Below are 19,388 nucleotides of genomic sequence, written 5' to 3'. Positions count from 1 at the left end.
CCCAGCACAGCCTTGACTTTCAGAAGCCCCTGTCAAATCTGTGATAATATGATGCAGCTCAACAAGGTCACTTCCCTTGGCCTGCTACCCTCCTCTACTCTCTCTCCCTCCCCTCACTCTTCTAGACTCTCTCCTTGCCTGCTTCTCTGCTACCCCCCCCCCCCCCGCTCACCCCTATCCCCCCCTGTCTCTCACTCATACAAACACCCCCTCTCACTCCCTCTTTCATTCCATGTCTCTTTCCTTCTCGTTCTTTTTGGTCCAGTCATGACCTTGCCTTCACTCATCATGTATTCCATGTATTTCTCTGCTAGACTTCCAGCATGGCAGCTCCAGTAGCTCCAGTAGCTTCCGTCTCAAGGGATTGTCAGTCTGCCGTCGGCCCCTTCTGAAGTGCTGAGCCTGAGAGATTAGCACTGATCTCTCCCCCCACGTCTTGGAGATATTTTTAAAGATGATGTTAGACCTGTGAAATAAAGAGCATCCAATCCAGGCAGAGGAAACTAGAGCCAACCTTGACTTGGCTCTAGTAGGAGGCCAAAGGGAGACACAGTTGGAAGTGTTACAGACAAATGGCAAGTCACAAAGAAAGTACAGATGTACAGTATAAATAGATGGTGTGTACTGTTCATTACTGGTATGGATTTTGGGTTTACATGTAGTTTTATTTCATATTTTTTTGTAGGCTAGTGTGTGTGTGTGAGAGAGAGAGGGAGAAAGAGAGATGAGAGAGAGAGGAGAGAGAGAGACGCAAACACAGAGGCTTACTGTGGCTTGAAGGGTGGAACACAGACACAGGCCTCTGGGATCTCACACAGGCCTCACCCTGAAGCTATTTCCTGTGGACAAGCTGTTGTGACTATTATGGGATGACGGAAGGGCTCCACAGCAACAATCCGAGATGGCGACTTCAGCAAGAGAGAAGCAGCCATGGGAATAGGAAACAATTTTCCAAAGTAATCCTGAACACATTTATTCTAGTTAACAAAACCACCGCTATTCATCTCATTCATCACGTTAGCCTTCAGAGTTGGATGAACTTTATCCATAGCTGAATTGTCTTTATGTTAGAAAGATATTGGATCATTGTGTAGCTCAGTTTCACCAAATAATGGTGGACAGAGAAACTGTGTTCTGACATCATGTCCCCTCTCTGCCACAGTGCTGAAGGTCAAGTCTTTGTCCTTCCTCTGTCTACCTCTCAAGCCTGTGGAAAGATGCACAGAAGGGACGCGTGAGGGAGAGAGGGAGGGATGGGGGAGGAGTAAGGGAGGGAGGAGAAGTGAGGGAGGTGAGGAGGAGTGAGGGAGGTGAGGAGGAGTGAGGGAGGGAGGTGAGGAGGAGTGAGGGAGGTGAGGAGGAGTGAGGGAGGGAGGTGAGGAGGAGTGAGGGAGGTGAGGAGGAGTGAGGGAGGGAGGTGAGGAGGAGTGAGGGAGGTGAGGAGGAGTGAGGGAGGGAGGTGAGGAGGAGTGAGGGAGGTGAGGAGGAGTGCTGAACAACATACAGCCCGTCTTTGTCCTCGGGCGCCTCCCTGCCTAAACCTTTGGGTCCTTTGTCACATCCTTTTATCTGTGGTTGAGGTGAGCTCCTGAAAATGGCTCCCTGTGTCATCCTGTCCTTTGTCCTCCATCCACCAGGGAGAATCCCAGTGTTGCCGGACGATCGAAGATGAATAAAAGAGGTTTGATGAGACTGAAGATTAATGCCAACGTGTGACAACACGGCCACGGCCTCAAATGCAACCAACGGCCCCTTTAATCATCACCCACACTCCCAGAAAACCCTCAACCATTGAAAAATCACTCAAGAATAATTCACCTTATCATGTGAATGATTAGCTGTTGTGAGGGTGACATGGTATACATAAAGAAGATCCCAGGCTGGCAGCAATAACTCTGTGTTCCATCTGTACCAATCTCACCTGTCTGTCCTTGAGAAGATTTCATGTTTGCTATGCCTTGCATCCTGCTGCCCTTAAAGCTTCCCTATTTACAATTCATGACACCTGTCGTGACATGCATAATAAGCAGATATGACCAGAGCAGAGGTAGTATTTTGAGTGCCCCATCAAATGCAATGTCAAACCAACAGGGAAAAGCTGTTGAAGTTCCAAACTCTGGAGAAAAAAATGAATGTATAATTAAAAACGATACCGTGTATTCATTTTGAAGACACACATTGAATGCCTAGCTGCCTTACTGTAAGATAAACACTCAAACATTTATACCGTTATCTGATAACTTTATTAACAAGTTAAAAAAAGACAATGAATTACAATATTTACAGAATATCCAGAGATAAATGGAATAAAATTGTAAACAATCATTCTAGGCAACATCACAACCCACCATCAGGGATCAGTGTTCACGGGAGAAAAGGCAAGATGGAGAATCTATATCCAGCTATGGAGAGAACAGTCTGAAGAGAAGAGAACAGAATGGAACAAACTAAACATATATACATATATAAGTATCCAGTGTGTTGTCAGCAGGGGCTAAATTGGGGTGGGGGAAAGAGGGGGAGAGCAAACACCGTCCACCTTAGCAGGTGAGACCGCATACAGTGATCATTTTGTGGATTTCTAATGAAAAATTACCACGGGAAAAACAGCTAGTTTTGGAGGACACAACCACCACCAACATCACCTCCCAATCCACCCAACGGTTCAGAGTGGGCCTGCCTACTAACAAGCTCCCACATCAATGCTTCATAATAATAATAATAATAATATAACGTCCTTAACATTTCTCTAATGGTTTCACTGTCAAAAAGGCTAGGCTAGTCATTTCAAACGGAAAGCAGGGGGTTTAGAGATTCAGCACCAAATCACCCCCTATTTTATAAGTACAAAAGAAGAGGTGATATGGCATTACCAGACGTTGAACAACAGCTTAATAACATTGGATTAAGAGCTGAAGTGCTCTCATTGGTTCTCTTTTGATTTATTTCTTATTTTTGTTTTATCATGAGACCAACACCTAAAGGAAAAAAGGTTAAAGTATCCTTTCTGATACACCACAGTTTCAAACACTTGACAAGTAGTTGGTTTTTCTATACACAGCTGCAGACAGGCAGATTACCCATAGTGCACTTCAAGTGACTTGGGTTCTACCCATCCTTTCCTAAACATGGTTAACTGTTTTTCGGGTAAGACAATCATAGCCAACTCAATATTTTGGTTCTGAGAACTCAACTACCTTTTTGTGTTTCATTTTTGATGGCTTGTGAAAGACTGGCAGAATCACTCAGTACTGATAAATGATTCATATTGGTCTTTTTTAATCATTATATTTTGATGAAGCTTGTTTTAATTGCTATTTGTTTATCTAATAAGGCTTTGGGGTATTTGAGCAGCAACTTCCAACATTTACAATCTCTGCCTTATTTGCCAGCACAGCTCACGGCGTGGTCTAAAACAAACAGCCCACTTATAGGATCACACAGGGGGGCATCCTTACAGGAAAACACAAAACACATCATTTCACACTGGGGAAAGAAAAGACACCCCAAAGTCTTCAGTTTTCACATTGCAATCTCCTGCCCTAGCACACCTGTTGGTTCACACAAACATCAAACATCACAATTTCTCTGTCACTAATGTGAAACAGCCGCTTGGGTCACGCATACTGCTACAGTTGTTGACTTATTGAAGTTTTTAAGTTGCGTCGGATACCGAGGTTGCGTTCCAGAACACCTTGTTTAGCTTTTTACCTTGTAACTTTTTTCTGTTTTTCGAGTCACACATCACCCGGCCCAAGTGTGACGTCAGTGACATGGAACACAACCAGACTTATACAGTGACATGGAACACAACCAGACTCATACAGGTCGGTGACAACAGCAGCTCACAGATATACTGAATTCCCTTTGCTTCCTGTCCGGCATGTCTCCATGAGTGAAAGGTTTGGAGGACAAATCATGATATATAAATGTTATTGACTCATGTTGCTGGTTATCATGTTGAGGGAATAGTGAGCCAGCTGTTCAGTCTATGACTATATGAGGTTGGACAGCTTGAAAGCAACCATGAGTGGAAGTTCTGAGAGAGCCAATGGCTGAAAAAGGCATACAGGATTACTTCAAGAGAACTACACTATAGCAAACTTTGGGGCAAACATTTGTTCTAAAACAAATATATAGAAACAATAAAATTAATCATTAATAAAAGTTTGCAACATAGCTAGATAAATAAGGTGCGACTATTCCTCTAGGAATATTTATACTCAGGTAACACTAGGCTAACACAGAACAAGAAAAAGGTTGTTCAGGCCAAATCACAGAAAGCTTTTCACATTGGGCTCACTAGCCAGTGTAGAGGGGTGAGGTTAGCTTAGCTAGTCTAGTTTGCCTCTGCATGTGCTTTAGACTGCTACCATGACTACAGAGATCTGGGTCGACACTGCTGTATGACGCCAGCTTGAAGGACAGACTAGAGCACATTCAAATACAGAGCTGAGAGTTCCTGAAAGTGACGCATCTCTCAGAAGTACAGTAAGTCCACAGTAAGTGAATGGATGAGAAAGTATCTTAGCTGCTGGAGGGTTCTGAGGAGATTCACATCTAGGAAAGATGGGAACGTCGCATGGTGGCTTCTCTCACACCCTCTCTTTCTGTATTTCTCATCTCAATATAAACTCTTGTCTCAAAACTGGGATGAAACGCATGTTCCTGGGCCATCAGGGGTTACGTAGGGGTCATACGAGGTTGTATAGGGTTCATATGAGATAGGGCCTTAAATGCTTTGATGCCTTATATTCTCATGAGAAACCATGACTGGGATAATCAAGACTCAAAAGGTGCTTCAATCAATAATTGCCTTAAATCTTACTTTCAATTTAAAATAATAAACAAACATTTGAGAAAATAAATATCTTTAGGGTGGGGCTTTGACAGTGTAGGCCGCAAACATAAGCTTAAGGTCCACGTCTTTTGTTACTATTGGTTACCAATATACTGTTAACTTTTTCAGATCTGTCCTTCTAAGGGACCAGGATGCATTTTAAGGTTTAGCCATTTAAAAACATAGGATGTCACAACCTAGGATTTCTAATATGTAACACTTAAAATTTAACAAGACGATTCATGTTTGACGTTTAGTTTTCCTTTCTTTTAGTCGTCTTTAGCAGCTGAGTTTTGATACCCAACCCAACGTCAATCCAAACTGATTCATGGTTGCCTTGGCCAATGACGCGTTAGGCCACAGTAGTCCTTTTACGTTTTATTGGTCATTTTTGGTCTCAAGCATTTCTTTGTCTTTCTCGTTCAGATTGTTCAGGCTCTGTGATAGGTCTGTGGGGTGTCCTTCCCCGGATCCCATGCTGTTGCTGGATAGGTCCATGGTGCTGTCCGTCAGAGCAGCTGACCCAATAGGAGGTGGAGCTGAGGAGTGTATTGCTGGGGCAGAGCTGGGGTCTGCTTTGATGCAGTTAACAGTCCTGCAGAGGGGGGGGTAAGGTAGGCAGGGGGCATAAGTCAGGGATCCAAACAAACTTAGAAGAAATAACAGTGGGAGTGCTGGGATTGACAGAAAACGAGAGAGAGAAAGAGAGAAAGAGAGAAAGAAAGAGAAAGGGAGTTGGGCAGGGAGTGACAGAAATAGGAAGTGTAAGAAAGAGAGCGGGACCGAGTGACATAGAGATTAAACAGAGAGAGGAAGAGAGAGAGAGTGACACAGGAAGAGAAGGAGAGTGCCTCACATGCCGTGTCGAAGGACATGTCGTTCCCACTCTGTATTGTCAGTGAAGCAGCGACCACAGAACTCACAGGGCAGCTTCTTCTCCACACACTCTTGCCCACCACTGCTGCCGGGACACTCTGGGAAATAGAGTTCAATAGGACCCGTCAGCAGAGATAGGCCTAAACCTTCGAGACAAAGTAAACAGTCTCCGCCTCCGGCTCACATCAAACAACTTTGACACCCATCCATCACGTTGATCTTGAGCTACCTTGTGCCTCTAGCTTCTCCGCCTCTTCCTCGTCCTCCGCCTGCGTCTCTGGCTCCTCCTCTTCCTCCTCGGGCTCTTCCTCCATCTCCTCTCTCCCCTCTTCCTCCTCCTTCTCCGCTCCTTCCCTCTGCTGCGGGGCAGCAGCTCCTCCTTCCTCTTCCTCCTCTCTCTCCTCCTCTTCCTCTGCGCTGCTTCCCCGTTCCTTCATGGCCTCCAGCTGATCCAGGTTGACACGCCCCATCAGCTCAAAGTTCCGGGCCACCTGACCGACGACACAATCGACAACACGTTTGATAGATCCCAATCTCCCTCGAACCACCTCCTTCTGTCTCTTGCGTTTACAGCCCACATGTTCTGGGTGTTTAAATGTCTTTAAACATTCGCTTGACCCCACCCTTCGCCCACCCGCCGGCCAGGATTTGTAGTTCACAGCCTGCTGCCCTCTGGGACATATAGTCCTCACTAACCTTGTGTTCAAGACGTAGGTGCTCCTCCAGCTGGTTCCTCTGCCTGCAGTCATAGTAGCAAAGCTGGCACTGGTAGGGCTTCAGGTCGTCGTGCTTGTGCAGGTGCAGCTGCAGGGCGCGGTCGCTGGAGCAGGTGAAGGTACACTTGTGGCAGCGGAACACCAGCCCCTGTAGGTGACGGGACAGCTTGGAGCGACTCACCTCCAGGGGGGCTACGCGCTCCTCTGTGTGGGGGGGGGGGGGGGGGGGGAGGGATGGGAGGGAGGGAGGAGAGAATGAGGGCGAGCCAGAGAGACGGAGGAGTGAGGAGATCTCGAAATATGTGCACATATTATACTGCATACTGTGTGCACAGTAGCACAGCCTCCTCGACTGTGTCAACCTTACAGGACGATCCTGTCGTTAGATTAAACAAACAACGACTAGCTCAGTCCTTTACATGTGTAGAGACCATGACATGACTTGGAGAGCCCTCGGTACACAGGCACAGCCGTGTAAGGGATTCTGTCCACCAGGTCATACACACCTACACACCCTGTCAGAAGGGGTAGGATTATCGCTTCGGGAGCATGCGGTTAAGAAACCACTCAGGTACAACCAGTCTGTCGTGCCTGTTCTTTTATGTCTGTTTGTACGGTTGACTTTGCGGTGTATAGTTTTCAGTTTCGTCGTGTCCCGTGTGTGCGGCTATGAAGGCACCTTGATGGCTTCTGTGTTTGACGATGCGGTCCATCAAATTGCTGTGGGGTTTGGTGTGGTACAGGGTTAGGTGTTGGGGATCTCGTGTTGCGTGTAGTGGGGTGGTTTGGGCTGGCGAGTACCTTTGTGTAGGACGATGTGGTCGATCATATTGCTCTTGTGTTTGGTGTGGTACAGACAGAACGGACAGCGCAGGTCCTTGGGCCCCTCCTCCACCACACTGGTGTGCCCCGCCTCCACGTGGAGGGTGAAGGTCGACCTAGAAGACGCGTACACAGACACGCACACACAAAGAGAGAAAAGCACACCCCGTCACAGACAATAGAGAACAAACATACTGATGAGTCATGAGAGTAAATGACGTCATGTGCTCGTTTCGCATCCATCCAGCTCTCCACCTGCATGTCCTTCCCCACAATCGGTGGGCTGTCTGCTTACTTGTGGCAGGTGAAGTAGGAGCAGTCTTTGCACTTGAACAGCTTCTTGCCCCCGTGGCGGTCTCTGTAGTGCCGACGTAGGCTCTGCATATAGCCCGAGCTGAACTCACAGAACTCGCAGGTGAGGACCCCGCCGTCATGGCGACCCTCGGGCACAGGGGGGGCACCGGGGGAGCTGGAGGACACGTGACTGCGAGACGCCAGCTGGTAATGACTCAGCTGCTGTCGCACGTCTGCCGGTTCCAGATAAGATGGGTCTAGCGGGGCGATGAAAGAAAAGAAACATGATTACTTTGTGCTTTTTAAGGAAATATTTGTGGTCAATTTCATGCAGGAAAACAGCACGTTTTTTTTTGTTTTTTTTTAGGAATCCCAAACTTCAGCACTGTAGGTGTACAGTCAAGAAGCAGTGACTGTCACCCCTTCTCTCTTCCTCCCTTCCTTGTCCTCCTCTCACAGTATGATGATATCAGTGAAGCTCATCTTCTCATCCAATTGTCCTACTTTCCTCCACACCGATAAATAAACCAGTGTGATTGTGACAAACTGTCTCTATGCTGAAAAATGCTTCATACAGCATTGCTACAGCCAACCTTGCCACCCGAGAGGGAGCGAGAGAGAAAGAAAACGCTGAAGAAAAAGAAAATCGGTCTTTTTCAAATGACATTGAATGCATTTCTGACTTAGCAAAACGGGGTAGGAAAAAATCTAACGGGCACTGAACAATGCCAGACGTGATTCATAGCAGCCATTTTTTTCTCGGAAAGGAAGTGGAGTGTGCGCAGGTGAGGTGCGGAGAGATGCGTTGGGAACGTGGTCATTTATCTGGTTAAGTGGTTGTAGCAGGGCAAACCCTGCCCCAGGGTAATATAACAGCAGAGGTGGGACGAAGGGGGAGGGATCCTTAGAGGGTAATGGAGAAGAGACACAGGGACGGACACTCCTGTTACACACTGTACCTCCATGTTACAAAGAGGCTTCCGTGGCTGAGCAGAGTGCTCATGTGACACGCAACCCCGACATAGGCCTGCTAAGTGCACACGGGATTCCACAAAACCAGAGCTTTGAAGCACAAGGTTCTAGTTCTAGAACGCCGCTGCGAGCTCCCACATTCTGGAACAGAGGAGCCAGGAGACGACGTTCTAGAACTGAGGATTCGGTAGACTGCATCATTCTGGAACAGAGACGCCAGGAGACGCCAACGTTCCAGAACAAAGGAGGCGGTAGGTCTGATTGGGAGATGACGGGTTGCCCACCATCTGGATCTGTGGGCAGAGGGACCTGCTCGGGGTCTGTGTCCAGCCGGACGCCCCTCTGGGCGGCCTGGGCGGCCTGGGTGGCGGCCCTGATCTTGGGCAGGGTGAGGGCCTCGCCATGGTCCCTCAGGGAGTGGTCCTTCAGCTGACTAATGGTGGACGAGGAGAAGGTGCAGGACAAGCACTTGTAGGTATTTTCACCTGTAAGGAGAAGGAAGCAGAACAATCAGTATGGTAATAACCTTTATTAGCCATGATTAGTCTGGTATAATCAGAAACAATTTCAGAGTAGTGCCCTGAATCACAAGGTATATTTAAAGCACCAATACTAGACCAGGACACTAACCGAAGCGCCAATAGCAGACCAGGACACAAACCGAAGCACCAATAGCAGACCAGGACACCAACCAAAGCACCAATAATAGACAATGATACCGATAAGAGTACATGACACAGAACTTTCTTTTTAAATTCTCTCTTTGACAGTTCTCTATGATGGCCATTCACAGCCTGATCAAGGGTGAATTTCTCTCCTTAATATCAAGCCTGTACAGAGGAGGCACGGGCGTCCAGACAGACAGACCAGGGGAGCCTGAATAGAGAGGTGCTGACACCTATTTTCTGCTGCTCTACCCTTGAATGGCTCTGGCACCCTACTGAGAGAAACTGCGTCCACATGCCACTGGCCATAGGCTTCATATAGCATACCACTACCTCACTTACAAATACCATCCTGGAAGGGAATGAAGGGTGCAATCATCCAATGCCTGCGATGAGATGTCTTTGATGAGATTGGATTTACAACAGGAGTTACATGATGTTTTGACAATGAAAATGTGTGGGAGGGGGAACAAAGAGCAGCAGACAATGCAGGCCCATTTTCCTTCGAGACGTAATCAAATAGCAAATGGATTCTGGTCGAGTCGATTATCTGAGGTAATTGTTGGATCTGAATCATTTTTCTTCTGCTCTCAAACCAGGACAGAGATAGTATTCTTGACAGGTTTTTAAATGGTCCTCCTGCATTGTCATTTCTTATGATTGACTCTCTAGTCTATACCTAAAAAAATTATTAAATAAAAAAGTGCATCACTGCCCCCAAGGAATCCATTTCTGCTGTCTGGTTCCTTCAAAACACAAAATATCTCTAAGAAGACAAATGAGCTCACACTGAGACTGAGTCGTCCACTAAAAGCCTGTCTGGATTGTAGATTTTCCCTTAGCGCCCATGATCCAAAACATATAACAGGAAATCTAGTCAACTCAAACTTCTATATCACAACAGTGAGTTTACCAACCACTTCTCCTGAAATCCACATTGGCCACTGCTGATCAGACATGGGTGAAAATATTCACCCTCCAGCATGCCAGATGGACAAGCGGTGTACTTTTGATACTTTTCCAAAGGTTCCATTGCACTGGGCAGTGGGCAAGCTAAATCAAGCTCACCTGAAAGTACTTGGCAGGCAACAAAAGATAATACTGAACACCCAGGTCTGGTGCTAGCTGAGCTAGCTGTGAGGAGAGAGAGCGGCGTTGGGTCGTACCTGCGTGGGCTTTGTGCAGGTGGCTCTTGAGGCGGCTCAGGTACGCTGATTTAAAGGGACAGAGCTTGCATCTGAATGGCTTGTGGTGACCATGGTGAGACTGCACGTGCCTGTCCAGGCTGGAGAGACGGGCAGGGCGAGAGTTGGTTAGTGTGTGTACAACGCGTATGTAGAAAGACAGGGAGAGAGAGAGAGAGAGAGAGAGAGAGAGAGAGAGAGAGAGAGAGAGAGAGAGATGAAGAATGGAAAAAGAACAGAAGCACAAATCAAAGAGAGAAAGGGTAGAGTATATGCACAGAATTCACACATTTACACTGAAACTTATCTTATGATTCGTGAATGAGCCATGGGAATCGGGAGCCCCAAACTGTTTACTGTGATAACTCCATCATCGCATTCCCAGTCACTCTCTAGTCATGTACTTTCTGTCTGCCTACACTGGTCTGGAAGTGAACTCATCTACCCAGAAGCCCCTGGTGAGCTGTGCCCGGGGAACGAGGCAGTGTATTCATCTGTAGACTCTGGGTGTCATGGGAACGTTTGGCTTTCTGGGTCAGGGCACATTCAGTAGTCAGGATTACACCAGGGACATGCAGAGATGAGGTCCTCTGTCTATTTACCTCATCCTGTCTCTACCAGTCTCACTGTCTCTCTATCTCATTCTCTCTTTTCCTTCCTGCCTCTCTGTTTCCAATGCGGAAAAACAAATCATTCTATCAACATTTCCCGTAGTCTACACTAAAGCTTAGTCTTAATCTGAAATTAATTTATGTGATTTAGTTAGGAGACCAATTGAACACACAGCGTTGTTAACACCACTGCTTAGTGCCAAGACCCTGGAACACCTGAGCATTAAGTTGAATCAATTCACAAGGCATGTCCATGTGTACTCTGAGTCTTGACTTAGCTCCAACGCAAACAAACTACCAGCTCTAAACATACAGCTGCGAGTGAGTGGACCCTGAGTCACAGGAGTCCTACTCTGTGGACCGAGCAAGGAGCTACTGTTCTGTCGTACTACGCCATGTCATCCGTCAGTTGTCATGTGGGTCCGTCTGTCTGTCTGTCTGTTTGTCTGTCTCTGCTTACTTGTGTCTGAAGGGCGAGGCAAACTGGCAGTACTGGCAGCTGTACTTGTCCTCCCGGGAGAAGAGAGCCATGGCCGAGTGGCTCCTCTCGTGGGAACGCAGCCCCTGCATGGACATGAACACCCGGTCGCACTGCGAGCAGGGGTGCCCCCCCGCCACCAGCCTCTCCCTTCCCTGGCCAGCGGGGGGCGTCGCTACACCCGCCAGCATCGACACCGCCTCCTCCTCCTCCGCCGTCTCCATGGCAACAGGCCCACCACCGGGGACGGGGACCATGGCTGTCATGCTCATATCCATGGAGCCGATCTCCGCGGCAGCTACCTCGTCCTCCTCCCCCAAATCCCCATTGGTCAGGACCTCTGGCGCGAGGGACAACGGCACCTCTGTCACTTCCTGCTGTGAAGAGGAAGTGAAATGATTAGGAGGAAGTCATTTCTGACAGGTTGCCCTGTCGTTACCTTCAAACCCTTCTTCCCTGGCTCTGCTCCCTCCATGGCTCTGCACCCGCCCCCTCAATGCCCTTACAGTGTCCCTGCCCTCTTTCTGCCTCCTTTCTAGCCCTGCCCTGCCCCTCCCAGCTCCTGCCCCCTCTATGCCCTCTCCCTGCTATCTGCCTTTGTTTCCCTGATTCTGGGGAGGCTCAGAGCTCTTTATCCAGAGAGCCAGCCTGCCTTTTTATGGACCGCAGGAAGCACAGAGGCTCCTGCAGCAGGACCTGACCCTAACCTTCACAGCCTCATAAATAAGACAAACTCAGAGCCTGGCAGCCTTTCTGCCTGTCTTTCTGTCTGTCTGTCTGTCTGTCTGTCTGTCTGTCTGTCTGCCTGTCTGTTTGTCTGTCTGTCTGACTGTCTGACTGTCTGACTGTCTGACTGTCTGACTGTCTGACTGTCTGACTGTCTGTCTGCATGCCTGTGCATCTGCCTGCCTGCCTGCCGAGTCAGCTTCTTTCTCACACATTTGCAGGAATACAAGGACAGATGCAAGAACATTGCAGGTCCTTCATGACAAAATGCCAAGTGCTAAAGGAAACAGGACAACAACATACTGCAGTGAATGAGCAGTTTTACGGACGACTGCTCCATTTTTCAGAAGCGGTTTCAGTTATCTGATCTCCAGTCATGGACATGTGCTTTACTCTCAATCTGTTCTCCCCTTCTTTCCCTTTCCCCTCCCGCCCCACACTTACTCTTTATTTCATGTTCTCTTTCCTTCCTCGCCTCTCCCTCTTCCCTTCATGCCATCTCCAGTGCAACCTAAGAAAGGCCCTGACTGGCCTACAATCCAAGGCCTTCATTTGGATTGCTCCCAGTCCTCTGGCCTGCATCCTACTGCCAAGTCCCTGGCAGCCTCCTCTGAATACCAATGTCCAAACGTTTACCAGCACACTTCCCTCAAACCTATATAGCTTCTCCCCTTTCTTCTGCTCCCCTCCACCTCCCCTTATGCTCAACCCACTCCCTCACTCCCCCCCTCCCCCCTCCCAGGCCCCCAAGCTCCGTAAGTCACCGCATACCACTGCCCAGCCTGTCCACCCCACCATAGAACTACCTCACTTGTTTTCTCCCAGTGGGAAGTTGACATACTGTCTACCGACTCGAGGGCCTCCACTAGCGGTAAGCGCAAATGGAAACAGAACCGTAGGCCAGTAAAACAGACCATCTGCACAGAGCAGAGGAGCCTGCAGTAGGTGGTGGGTGGGAGTCCAGAGAGAGAACCAGTGAGAACGGAGAACAAAGTAGTCATAGAAGCAAGGAAGTTTGGGGAGGCCTACTCCTTTATAAAGCAGCTTTAGTTGCAACGTCTGGAACAGGACATCCTCACTAATCCGTCTGTCTGTCCGGCGTGTCTAAAATGAGTCATGGAATAAAACCTCAGGAGGTCAACTCAGGAGACCCCCCCCCCTCCTGCAGAGGCCAAACTTAAACATGGTAGCTAAATATAAATCCGAGACACTAAATCATGTAATAGCACTTATGGGTCGAGAATATGAACTCAGCAGAGCTGGGAGACTTGTGTTTTTCAATCAACAGAATGAGGATAAAGGCAAACTTGGGGTGCACTTGATGCGTCTCACTCCTCGAGGGAAAAAGGTCAGACATCGAGGCAAATCAAGTGCACCTCTTTTACTTTCAAATACTGCCGAAGAGTGGATCTCTGTAATTGACCCCCCCCCCGGTTGGATAAGCAAACTTAAGTACAAGGCCGAGCTCCTTAAGTACAAGAACAAAGATGTGTGCTCTGACCTTGACGTGGCCCTCCTTGACCTCCCCGTACTGCACGTGTTTCCTCAGGTGGTTGCAGATGGCCCTCAAGGTGGGATGCACCTCCACACAGAAGTTACACCTGAATCCTATGGGGGCCTTGTTTAAGGGGTTGTCCTATAGAGAGCGAGGGACACGGGTGGGGGAAAAAGTAAGCAGGATTTCATTGAACGGACCAATGAGAAGGAAATCTTCCTTCGATCGCTTGAGCTGGTGACCACTATTAACACTATGAAGGGTAAATGCATGTGTAGTACATCGGAATCACCCTGAGCAGTAAAACCAGAGGGAGCTACAGTATCTACTGTGTTTTCATCTCGTCTCACCTTCTCAGGCTTGGACTCAGGCGGCTCTGCAGCCTTCTGCTTGCTGAGGAGCTGCCTCCGCCTCTCCTGCCTCATAGCCCTCTTCTGGAACTCCTCATTGTGGTTCATCAGGTGTTTCCCGAGGTCCATCAGACCCAGGAACTTCATCTCACAGTGGGCACACTGATAGAGCTCTGCCCCGTCCTCCTCAAGAGCAGCCTGTATCACAAAGTCCCTCTTCAGATCCTTGCCGTGGTGGTCGTTGTAATGTTCAGAAAGCAGCTCGGTGGTGCTGAAGGATTGCCTGAAGCACTTTAGGCATTTAAATGGCAGCCATTCAGCTTCTTCTTCAGGCATCAGTTCCGGCTGGACCTCCATCACTCCTTCTTTGTCGTCCTCCCCGACAGCGTGGACCTTCTCTGGTTCTTTGGCGTAGATGACCGTGAAATAGCGTCCCAGCTTGCTGGAGTGCTGTTTCTTGGGAAAGACCCCCGGGTGGCGTTTGATGTAGTGTGACACGATGCTCTTCCTGCTGAATGCCTGGAAGCCACAGAGCGAGCACTTCCTCCTCTCCACAGCCAACCGTAGGTCCTCGTTCAGCTCTACACCGTCCCCGTCTGATGAAACGGGCAAAACCACTTTGCTGGGCTTGTCTCCCATGGTCTTGGAGGCGGCCAGGCAGTGAGTATAGTATGCGTCAATATCATGGCGTTTCTGGTAGTGTGCCGCCAGGCCTTTGCGGATGGGGTTGGTATAGGAGCACAAAGCGCACTTGAATACGTTGTTCTTGCCTTCGGGTTGAGCGCGGACATTGTTGTGTTTGATGCGGTAGTGTCTGGCGATGCCTTTGCGGGTCGAGCAGAAGTACTTGCAGAGCTGGCATTTAAAGATGGCGTGCTTCTCTGTCTTGTTGATAGGGAACTGGGACAGTGCCAAGTCATAGTCACTGATCTCCTGCACGTCAGACACCCCTGTTACGCTGGTAGCACTGCATTCGGCCACAGGCTCCTCCCTGTTGGCTGAGAAGTTAGCAAGAGAGGGAGTGAACATGTCTGAGGCTGGCTGATTGTGATACTTCTCGTAGTGGATCTTCAGTTTTTCCAGGGTTCCATGTGTGTAGGGACACATTTTGCACCGGTACGCCCCGTAACCCTGCCTTTGTGTTTTACACTTGTCATCCCCTTCGCTGATGTCTTTGATGTGCTCTATGTCGTCGGCAAAGTCCTCGGCGGTGACCTTCACCAGCGGGTGCCTCTTTTGGTAATGGGTGAGGACCCCATGGATTCGAGAGTTCACATACGGACAGTGGCGGCATTTGTAGACGGAACTGGGGTTGATGTCCGCCTCCTGAGCAAAGTCGGCGGCTTTCACCTTCATTCCGGGGTGTTTCTTCCCATAGTGAGTCAACAGCCCATGGAGGCTGTTGTACTCGGACAAACACACGGTGCACTGGTATGGGTTGTTAGAGATGCTGGAGAGACGAGGGTGGGGTTGGTGCTGGTGTTGATGAAGGTCTTGAGGCGTCGTGCTGATATCCAACGCCCCGTCTTCCTGGAGCGTCTGATAAACAAAAGTGGTTGCGTGTCCCTTGGTGATTGGCTGGTGCTGTTTGTCGGGTGACCTATTGGTCTTGATGATATCCAGTAGTATCGACTCGTCTGTCTTTATGGCCCAGGGGTGAACAGCCTGGTAGTGGTTGGTGATGTCCCAGATGGAGCAGGCCTCGAAGGCACAATCTCTGCAGCGGTAGTGCTTTGACTCCTGGTTCACTCCGGCTTGGGCAGCAGTGGAGTCCGGGCCGGCCCACAGCTTGCTGGCCATGTAGGTGTAGTCCACGTTGTGCTCCGGGTGCCGTCTCTGGTAATGCAGGAGCAGGCCGTTGGGCTCGGCATGGGAGTAGATGCACCACTCACAGTGGTAGCCTGCCTCGAGGATACCGTCCTGGTAGGCCCAGTGTAGTATGGTCATAGCGGTGGCCTTCACGGTAGGGTGGTCCTTCTTCAGGTGCTTCTTGAGAGCGTAGACGTACGGAGAGGAGTAGGAGCAGTGTTTGCATTTCAGGGAGCGGAGGCTTCCGGATGTTTCGGGATCGGTCGGGATGGGCGTTGCAGCGGGAGTGCTGCCAGACTGGACCATCTGGGCGCGCTCGCGCTGACTGCGGACCACTGCCGTGTGACGACGGACTAGGTCAGCATTGGCCTTGGTGTCCCGGTGCTTCTTCTGGTAGTGGATGAGAACTCCTTTGACGGTGCGGTTCCCGTAGTCACAGTGCTGGCAGAAGAACAGCATCTCGGCCTCTCCTTTCTCCGCACCCAATCTGGAGTGTGAGCTCCCATCGTGTCCGTTGTTGTTGATCTGTTTTAGGAAATGCTTGGGAGGGGCAATCTGTAACTCATCCATTAATTTCATCAGACCCGGGGTGGGTGAAGCATGTTTAATATACTTTGCTGTCACCTTAATCTCTGGGTGTCTCTTTTGATAGTGAACCAGCACGCCCACTACTGACCGGTTACTATAGACACAATGTTTACAGTAGTATACTTCATCCTCTGAGCCAAACGGGGAGGAGGTCGATTTTGAAGGTGAGGCTATGCTGACATTGAAGGAGGAGTTTGTGGCCGGCTGAGGCCTATCAACAGAGATCACCCTCATCGTTTTCTGTATACGAAAATATGAAGCCTTCTGTTCCGGGTGTTTCTTCTGGTAGTGCACGAGAACAGAGTGCATATTGGGGCTGGCAAACGAGCACACTTCACAATCGTAGACTACCACGTTACCGCCCATCGCCTCCTTAAGGAGCTCAGCCTCTGAGCTTGACTCCTGTGTCTTGGAGGCGTTCTTCAGAGCGGGGCTGGTCGAGGAGCGGGGAGTGGAGGAAGGCGAGGAGAGGCTCTTGGGTCCAGAGTTCAGGATTTCCCTCAGAGTTTGCGACTCGGCACTCTTGTGCGGCTGCTCAACCACGTAGCTGGAGAAGATCATGGCGTTGTTGATCTTCACTGTGGGATGCATTCTTTGGTAGTGGGGCATCAGGCTCCTGACGTTGGGACTGGTGTATGAGCAGAAGCGACACATGTAGATCAGGTCTGGCTGGTTGAAGTTCAGCACATTGCTGGCCTCGGGGTGGTGATCCATGTAGTGCTGGTGGAGGTCGTTGTAGTTGTTGTATTCTATGTAGCACTCCAGGCATCGGAAGACAGCACTCTGATCCTCAGGGTCGAGGATGTATCTGAAGCTAAACTTGATGTAGGGGTGCATCCTCTGGTAGTGTGTGCTGACACTGCGAGCTGACTTGTTGTGGTAGTCACAGTGTTTGCAGTAGAAGCGTGCTGTCCCCGTCTCCTCTGTGAACTCCAGGTTCTCTTGAAAGGTGTCTCGGCTGTCCTGGCTGCTGTGGTCCTGGATGTCTTTGGGGTTGTTGTCCTCCTCATCAGACATAGTAAGCGCAACGGGGAGGCTCCTGGTGCTCAGTTTAGACTTGGGGTGACTTTTCCTTTTCCCTACTCTGCCCGTCACTCGGCTGGCGGTTGGCTCGTAAACGTTTTGGGAGTTGTATAGGTGGTGTTTGCCTTCATGGTCATTGTCTTCTTTATCTCCGTCAGCATGATTCTCTGAGGCCCCATCTTCCTCCTCCATGTCCTCCAGGTTGATGACCATGTCCTGTTGGCTCTGGCTGATTTTACTCTGGAGGTTGTTGGCTATCTCGTCTATTCTGGTCCTCTTCTTGACCGGAGACAGATCCAGCGGTAGATCGTTGATGGACTTCCTTGCTGTTTTCCCTGTAAGCGTCTTTTTAGAGGATAATCCCAGGATTGAGGTTTGCGTTTTCTGTACAAAGCTTGGTGGCGGGTCCACGTCTGGGTCTGCCTGCTCATCGAGGGAAGGGTCCAGGCTGGTGGGCTGGACGTCCACGTCGTCACAGTAGGAGTGTTTGTGTTGCTGATGGACCCGTAGCCCTTTCAGAGTGGTGGTGGAGAAGCTACAGAGGGTGCATTGGTGAGGGTTCTGCTGGTTGGCATCATTGACCACACTAGACTTTTTCCCATTGATCTTAGTAGCTATGCTCCCCCCATTCACAGGGTCCAAGGTGTCGTTTTGTGGGTCGGGGCTTTCACTGGTCAGGTCCATGGTGTCCCAGTCAGAAGAGCAATGATTCTGCTTGTGGGTACCTAGCTTCAGGGGGCTGGTGCAGATGAAGGGGCACTCGTCACACTTATACACGGTGGTCTTCCCAGACAGGTGTATGTTCTCAATGTGCCGGGAGATGCTTCTTCGATGCATGGTGAGGAAGGAGCAGAAGGGGCACTGGAACCTGTTCATGTAGCGTCTAAACGGGATCCCTTTTGTCTCCAGCATCTTGTTATCCTCTTCAGACAGAAGCTGCTTAACCGAATCCCCCGCAGAGGGGTCACTGAGGTCATCCATGTCTTCCAGGTCATCCCCAGAGCTGCTCCCTCCAGAGTCATCCTCGTTGAGCATGCTGGAGTCCAAGTCCATGGCTGAGCTGGAGATGTCTGACACGGCGAAGGTGGACCTTTCAGAGAGGATGGAGGACCCTGTGCTGTTGGGGACCACTGCCTGGATCTGCGAATACTGAAACGCAGAAATGCCGGCCACCATCTTCAGAGGGGTGACAGCTGAGGAGCTGTCATTTCCACTCGCGCCATTGGTGGCCATGTTGGAGCAGGGCGGGCTTCTGGGAGAGGAGGGTGAATCCGACTTAGAAGACCCCGCACTTCCCTCCCCCTCTGATTGCTGAATGGTGGAGACAATCTTCACCATGTCACTGTGTTTGTCCATGACGTGGTCTGTCCAGCGGTCCTTGCTCAGAGCCTGGTAGTCACACCACTCACAGCAAAAGGTCGTCTTAGACTTCATCGTGACCGAGCAGGATTCGTCCAGGTCTTCGGGAGACTCCGGGTGCTCCTCCTTATGATGCATCCTTTGGTGTTTCAGAATCCTGGCTTTGCGGGGAGATTTGTACGTGCAATAGTGGCAGGAGTAGACCATGGAAAGGTCGTTGTGTGTTATGATGCTAAAACACGGCGGCTCTGGGGCTTGGGAGTCCCCGTCGCCCTCAACAACGCCGTGCACCTTTCTGGTGTGGGCTGTCAGGAAGGATTTTGATCTGAAGTAACGGACACAGAATTTGCACTGGAAAAATGGAATCAAGGAATTAGCTGTTGGTATGGGTTTTTGGTGTCCCGATTCTGGAAAACAAAACAAAATGACCAATCAGTTTTTATCATGCTTTCTATTAATTGTATATTGTGTGTGCGTGTCTTTGTGTATTTGCATGTTCTTGTGTGTTTGTAGGGTTTGATTGTGTCTCTGTGTAGTCCCCAATTAGTATAAATGACCATGTTTCAGTGCTCAATTACAC

General features: G+C 49.6%; 1 protein-coding gene across 2 annotated transcripts in view; it reads right to left on the bottom strand.

Moving 5' to 3' along the window:
• Positions 1-2,220: 2,220 nt before the first annotated feature.
• The window catches only part of znf462 (zinc finger protein 462), a 31,334-nt gene continuing 14,166 nt past the window's right edge, over positions 2,221-19,388 (bottom strand). The window contains exons 3-13 of one of the 2 annotated variants that reach the window (XM_084686989.1): positions 14,030-19,215; positions 13,686-13,820; positions 11,441-11,835; positions 10,352-10,470; positions 8,805-9,005; positions 7,550-7,805; positions 7,234-7,370; positions 6,413-6,636; positions 5,946-6,207; positions 5,697-5,814; positions 2,221-5,435 (exon numbers count right to left, since the gene is read on the bottom strand). In XM_084686989.1, the coding sequence (XP_084543115.1) occupies positions 5,219-5,435; positions 5,697-5,814; positions 5,946-6,207; positions 6,413-6,636; positions 7,234-7,370; positions 7,550-7,805; positions 8,805-9,005; positions 10,352-10,470; positions 11,441-11,835; positions 13,686-13,820; positions 14,030-19,215 (7,250 nt within the window). In that variant the 3' untranslated portion in view covers positions 2,221-5,218. The remainder of the gene's footprint in view (positions 5,436-5,696; positions 5,815-5,945; positions 6,208-6,412; positions 6,637-7,233; positions 7,371-7,549; positions 7,806-8,804; positions 9,006-10,351; positions 10,471-11,440; positions 11,836-13,685; positions 13,821-14,029; positions 19,216-19,388) is intronic. The other variant, XM_084686990.1, reaches the window with a different exon arrangement.

The sequence above is a fragment of the Hypomesus nipponensis genome, chromosome 22 (genome assembly GCF_054491055.1).
Source record: "Hypomesus nipponensis isolate SF chromosome 22, ASM5449105v1, whole genome shotgun sequence".
Taxonomy (NCBI): domain Eukaryota; kingdom Metazoa; phylum Chordata; class Actinopteri; order Osmeriformes; family Osmeridae; genus Hypomesus; species Hypomesus nipponensis.
Note: the sequence above shows the minus strand (reverse complement) of the source record. Positions and strands in the feature narration are given on the sequence as shown.